This window comes from Anabas testudineus, chromosome 15, assembly GCF_900324465.2.
Source record: "Anabas testudineus chromosome 15, fAnaTes1.2, whole genome shotgun sequence".
Taxonomy (NCBI): domain Eukaryota; kingdom Metazoa; phylum Chordata; class Actinopteri; order Anabantiformes; family Anabantidae; genus Anabas; species Anabas testudineus.
The window spans coordinates 16,951,825-16,958,781 of NC_046624.1; the positions used below are offsets into that span (position 1 = coordinate 16,951,825).

A 6,957-nucleotide genomic window follows, 5' to 3' on the forward strand; every position below is an offset into this window, starting at 1 on the left:
TCACACTCGGTACAGCAGGTGAGTAGAGTGATAAGGGGCCAGAGGACAAATTAGACCTCATATTAAAATAATCCCTCATGTCTAATAACGGTAATATTCTCCGCATTGAGGCTATTGCACATGCACAATGGTCTTCCTTTTCAGGCAGCAACTTGCTGAAAACAAATTTGAGTGTTTGCAAAATAGGCTTGTCATATCTACTCGACCTGTCAACAGTCCTGAAATACACAAAGGTTAGAGTAATGGATGCCAATAATGGCACCAAAGAGTCAGTCTGTGTACACTCAAAATCTAGACTAGCTGTTTAATACTAAGCTACTGATACAGCAAATATACACCTTCTAAAGGGTGCTCTGTCTGAGACTGTAGAGACTACTGCACAATGTTCTCTGTATGCTTTAAGGGTATTTTTTACTACTAAACACCAGCAAAACGTAACCGCTTCATTTTTTTTTCAGGCACTATTTTAGGAATGATCAGAACTGTTTTCTTTTGTTTGGTTCTGGCATGTAAGAGCAAAAGCAGAAAAATAAATATACACACCTATTGCCTGACTAATAATATTAATTATAACTGACAGTTAAGTCAGTAAAAACACTGTTTTAGCAGCCAACTGTATTCAGATATTTGTGTTCACACAAGACATAAACATGAATGGACAGATAAATTTGGTAAACTGCCAAATCCATAGTTTGTCGTGAGGTAACAGAGGCCAGAGTCAAATTCTTTCAGGCAAACTAAGGCACCAAAGTTATAACACGGGAACTGTTTCCAGAAGATTTTAATCTGATTTCAAAATGACTTCTAGAAATTGAAGTATGAGGCAGTCGTCCTCAGTTCAGTTTAGTGTTATCCTGTGTGAAAGTAAAAACTACATTTCCATTGTTGTTTTATTGTTGATAGATTAACAACGTTTGAAAGGTGCATAGAAAGGCTATTACAGTAAATACCCAAACAAAATGTAGAGAAAAACAAAACAAGAAATACTAACACAACTAAATTTGCTTAATATTGACATAGTAAATTTGTAGTTTGGCCCCAAAGAAAATATTGGTACAATACTGTTTATTTACTTCCACTAAAGCAAAGTTAAGAATACTGCCAAATAAGACATCATACTTTACATATGTATCAATAGGTAAAGTTTAAAGGCACATAATTTTTGCATTTCCTCACATACACTAGAAATGCAGCAGTTACAGTAGTCAGTTTCTGGTGTTTAACATCAACAAGTCTGTGAGTCCTTGTTATAGTTGAAGTAACACTAAGTTGGAACTATCAGGATTTACTTTGAAACAAAAGCCGAAAAAACTTTTTCTGACCTAAATGTGAAATGAAGATTTCCAACTCAGTAAATGTAAACTATTTATCAAAGTCAATATGTGAAAAAGGGAAAATACCATTCTACCGTTCTTCCATCAGTTGATCAGATCAGAGTCTTGCACTAAACTGTGCATGAATCTCTCGTAAACATATTTCCACATAAGCAGCAAAGCTACCAGCATTCACTTGTCTTTATTAGGCAACAAGGTATTTTCTGTGCAGTGTCAAACAAAATACGCTGACCTGAATTATCAATACTTAAAGCCTTTAGAAGGAGGCATGCTCCATTAAAGGTTACTACAATATGACAACATCCCTTCTGTCAGTTTTTGAGCTTCTGGTTATATTTTTGGGACATTCTGCATGCGCAGTCGCCTCCTGGCCAACGCTTCCTGTTTCTTCCTTTCGATCTCAGCTGCAGAGCACTTTCCTGTCATCTGGCTTGTGACAAAAACTGGAAAGAAAGAAAGAAAGTTTAAAAAAAACACGCAATACTGTTTGCTGGGAAAAGCTTGAAGAAAGACATTTATTTGCCGGACCGGAAGAGAAAAGGGGAAATCCAACTCAATTCAGAACTTTGTTTTTTGCTATGATATTGAGCAACAGAATTTCAATTTGTTAACACAAAAATATTGCTACCATAACTGGGACCATTGGGCATCCATGGTGAAACTCATTTGAAAGTAGAAAAAACCTTCAAATGCCTCCATGTCCAGACAAAAAACTGTCTGCAATTCATTGACAATGAAGCTTCCTGTGGTTTGGACTCTAGACAGCATCACAAATTAAAGCCATTGTGTTTACTTGCTTTGGAGAAGTGCAGATGCACTAAACTGTCAAAGCGTATAAGAAAAACATGCAACATCTGTTTTATGTGTGACATCATTTTTATAAGAAAATCCTGAGAAAAGAAAATCAAACAACTTCAACATGACGGGATATATATTTAGCTCCTTAGACGTATTAAATGCATGCTCTTCTATTTCAGACGGCTTACCTTTGTTGCTTATAACAGCTGAGTCAGACACATTTCTCTTAAAGGCTGTGTGATGGGACTTGGAGTTCTGTGGCATCCTGGCTGTCACTGTATGTGGCTTCGTGTCCACATTACCATTCCTATCCTGGACAGTTCCAGGGGATTCCTTACACTGGCTAAATGTTTCCAGACTCACATGGCTTCCTGGGAGGCTCTGAGACATCCCTGACTTGATGTTGGCACCTTTCATGGGAATGTTCCATTCTTGGTAGTTCACAGTTTCACAGCTAGTAGATGGTAATGAGTTAGATCGAACAAATGCACGTGATGACTGTCTGTTAGCATTGGCACCAGTCTTCACGGCCCAGGTCGTTTCAATTGACAACGGTGCAGTTGTTTTTCGATGTATATCTATGGCAACATCTTGTTTTTGTTGGCAGCTACTGGGGCTCACTTGGTGGGGCTGACTGTTGGAGATTCTCTCCACACTGTCACAAACCTGGTAGAGCAATGCGTCATCTTCCCCATCGTCCCACAAACTGTCTGAAATGTCTTTAACAGAGTCTGTAGCTTCACAAGCCTCCCTCTGATCAGTAGTGATCTTGTCAGGTTGATGAGTAGACAGTGTCTTTGTGGTTGTGGATTTCTTGTCAAACATCTGTGCTTTAGGTTGTAAAACTGTGAAACTAGACATGGAAACCTCTTTGACAGCTGTTTTAGACTGGAAGTAAGGGTTGGGCTCTAATTTAAAAGTGCTTCGGTTGGTAGTCTTTGGTTTGGGACACAGTTCCTGGAGTGAGCTGCAGCTTGGCTTGGAGTGCAAATTTGAAAACTGATGTGCAGAGTTTGTATTTGCAGTGGGCTTGCAAACAGAAGTGAACTGACTAGTGTTTGTCTTAGTGTTATATTGCAAGGTCATTTTAGGGTTGGTGTCAAGTTGCTGTTCAGAATTCTGGGTCATTGCCAGGACAAAAGACTCATTAAGTAGTTCATCATTCTCCCAGTCGTCATCAAAGTCATCACAGTTGTTCACACTAACATCATGAGATCCTTTTACTTCACCAGGATGTGTAGCTGAGCCAGACTTGTCAGCAGGCTTGAGCTCTGCTTGTTGGGGTTTAGCTGAATTTGAAGTTCCGGGCTGGTATTTTATTTCCTGTGAACTGGCTGATGCTAACGAGCCCTGACTGAGCCGGCCACTGACTTTCTGAGTGGAACAGTCGAATAGAGCGTGCAGTTCTGCCTCCATCTGGTCTGATGAGGATGGACACTTTAGGTCCTTCGCACTGCTGTGGAATGATGTCTCTGTCAGTTTTATTTGAGAAGTGTTCATGCATTCATTGAGATTATTGTTGAGAGTGTTAAGCTGCTCTGAAGTCTCCTTGTCCTGTTGCATGTTCTCGTCAAACTGCCTAGCCAGTTTCATGAGGTCCTCCACACTGCTCTGCCTGTGAAGAGGAAAGAATAGACGTAAAAAATAATTAACAAACTAAACAAAAATACAGAAAAAACAATAACAAATAATAAGGTGCGATTGATAAAATTGCTTATGATGCCTGCATTTAGCTTTAAGGTATGACATCTGATTCCCAGTCAGGACGGATTTGTATTAATAAACTGATTACACACCGAGAGGACTTCTTCCTGACTCGTGGTTTTGGGATCTCTGGAGTGCAGGGGACGGCACTATCACCTATCCACTGCAGCAGAGGGGAGTCGGCCCCTTTTGGTTTCACATCCTGTGGAAACAGAAGCACAACACATGAACTGAACAGTACAACACACACATCTGACTGGCAAAACTACCTGTGGTGATACAGTGATTTGTCTAATGCTGATCAAATGACTGACCTTTGGAGCAATACGGTTGACAATGTCGGATATTTCCACAACTCTGTTCCTGAGTCCCGACCCTAAAAACAAATAAATGTTATACAACTACCACTAAAATCAATGTAAGTTACACATGACAGACGCAATTGTAATGTCACTTTACTTAATGTGGCTGCTAGATAAATTGCAAACACTTGTTTTGATAAAAATAGATATGAATGTAGATTTTATCTACTAGCTTTCATTACACTACCATATGGTCATTAAGCAAAACAGGAATGCACATTCAGAAGGCGTGCATGTTGTAAATGTGTTGTTAAAGGTTATACAGCATCAGCCTATATGTATATATAACAGTACATGTACTGTAAGTGTTGTTTACCTGCGTTAGCATGAGTGGGGGATGTGGAATCCCAGAAAATATCCTGTGAAGCTTCCACATCACCTGGAGAATCCCCATTATTCAAGCCAAGGTATCTGCTGTAGCCTCTGTGTTTGGGACTCTGCAAATCTGTGCACGTCAAGCAGATGGGACGAATGATATCATATTTGCTGTTTACAGTTATTTCAGTGCAGTGAACTTAAACATGATTCACGCCAGACTGTAAGTATTGGGACAGACAGAGGCTAAATGTTTTCCCCCCCAAGATGAATGTCTATTGTTTCTAACATAGGTTAGCGGTGTCAAACTAGATCAAATAGGAAGGAATAGAGTCAGCTAGCATGTTTTAGCTTAATCACACATTCGTCTGTATCGCTAATGGCCGCCATCGCTGCTCCAGCTCTGCAGGGAGAACATGTTTTCATCTCATTCGTTCAGTCTGCTCGGTTCTTCGAGCCGTGCAGCGGATCGTCGTGGGGTTTTACGATCGACAGCCTCACCTTTATAGACGGGTGATGTTGCTGTGTCAGGCATTTGCTGTCCGGTTTTCCCTTCTTCTGTTTTGCTGTGACAGAGTTTGGAAACATTCCTCCACAGATCAGTGAACTGGGGGGAGCCAGCTGCTGCATGTGTGCTCGGCTCCGACATGGCTCAATAAAACAGCAGGAACGGCGCAAACTCTGCTGAACATTATTTAATTATCTGCTTTTCTGGTTCTCCGCGGCTTCGAGCAACACGACTGACACGTTATATTCACCGTTCCTTCATGTTTTGCGGAAACACCTTTGTTGTGTTTTTGCCTTCGTCCATTCATCCAAAGCAAACCGCCATCTTTCCGGTGTGACGTCACCGATCTACGGATGCCGGTTAAGGTTGATTCGCTTCGCGCAGCAACCGCCTTCAAGACACCTGCAAAACTTCATGTGGTAGCTGTGTAGAATAATATGCATCTATTTCACGCTTCTTTTCCATGGTATAAATGATTTGGCAAAATACTTAACAATACTAATCCCTAAACAATGCGTAGTGGATATTGTATTAGCTACTTTATGAACTAAACATAGCTTACTTTGTACCTCCACATCTTTTTGGCCACTGTACTTACCTTGCACATGGTGTAAAAATTGTAAGAAACCTTTTTAGTTATTTTGCATTGTATTATTAATGCACTGTAGATAGTATATGATTGTTAGGGAGTAGTGACCTACATGATTAAACTAGTAGTTTAACTACATTTTGCACTACCTTATAACAATATAATAATATAATATTACCAATGGTTTACTACATTCCTATTTGCATAGTGATTCAAGTGGTGAAGTCAACTACTGAAACTACAAACAGAGATAAGATTAGTTTGTTAAGGACAGGTTTAAGTCTCAGGGGTATTGCATTGACTTGTCAGCTCCTCTGTAAAAATATGTAATTAGCTGTAGATTTGAATTTACATTTTTCAAACTAAACCTGAAAACATTAGGTTTTAGTTTAATTTATTATGATCTTACTATTTTAGAAGTTACCTGCCTGGTTGATAAATCATGCAATACCCTCACCTGGACTCAGAGGTTTGGAATAGGCTGTTCCACAAATAGGATTTCAAAGTTATTTTTAATAAAATGGGCCCATAAACACGTATCCTCCTAAACATTGTGTGCTGTTTCATATGGCGACTCCAATAAATACAGGCATTAAATGTCAGCAGGCCAATATGCCAGACACACTGTATGTTTGGCCTGTAATTGTTATCAGGCTTTATTGGTCCTGAACCTTGTTTGTTTGTGGAAGCCTTGTTGTGGAGGTTGTTGTTTGTGTGGGTTGCATGCCCATTGTCAAGTAAATCAATCAGGCTTTTAACAAATGTTTAATATGTGACTCAAATTAATTTGTAGGCTCAATGTATAATACATGGTGTCTAGCAGAAATACCACAAAGGCCTGCTGAGATTAAAGCTGTGGCTGTAGCTCGTTTTCCCTTTATGAGTTTCAGACTTGTGAGAATCAACCTTCTCTGGGTTTTTGGGATGTTTAGCAATACGGTTGTATCTCCGTATGAGACATGATTGAAGACATATTTGTAAAATATTCTATTTAAAAGAATCATTTGTGTCTGATTTAGTTTTGCCTTCACAAAACGTTTAACAGCCTTGTTAAAAAACCCTAATTGTACATTTACTCATTCCTGATCCTACTAAAAATGCTGAATCCATGAATAGGCAGAGATAAAATCATAAAAACTGTACAACTGTACACAAGATGTGTCTTCCTTCACTGTAACAGTAAAGCTAAATGTCAGATGTTTTAGAGACTTCAGATCAAAGTTCAGAGCAACTATTAATAAAATGCATTTAGGGTACGTCTGTCAGCGAGGTTCTTTAGAGCCAAGGTGGCTGATGGGTCAGAGTTTTATCATTTGTTGTAGTGTCTCCAGAGAGTGAAAGATTAGT

General features: G+C 39.4%; 1 protein-coding gene across 1 annotated transcript; it reads right to left on the bottom strand.

Annotated features, from left to right (window-relative positions):
• Window positions 1–876: 876 nt before the first annotated feature.
• si:dkey-78p8.1 (ETAA1 activator of ATR kinase) lies at window positions 877–5,385 on the bottom strand. Its single transcript, XM_026353725.1, has 6 exons — window positions 5,015–5,385; window positions 4,515–4,643; window positions 4,151–4,212; window positions 3,929–4,038; window positions 2,321–3,747; window positions 877–1,777 (listed from the first exon to the last, which is right to left on the bottom strand). The coding sequence occupies exons 1-6, from the start codon at window positions 5,160–5,162 to the stop codon at window positions 1,665–1,667; spliced, it is 1,989 nt and encodes a 662-aa protein (XP_026209510.1). The 5' UTR covers window positions 5,163–5,385; the 3' UTR covers window positions 877–1,664.
• Window positions 5,386–6,957: the final 1,572 nt, after the last annotated feature.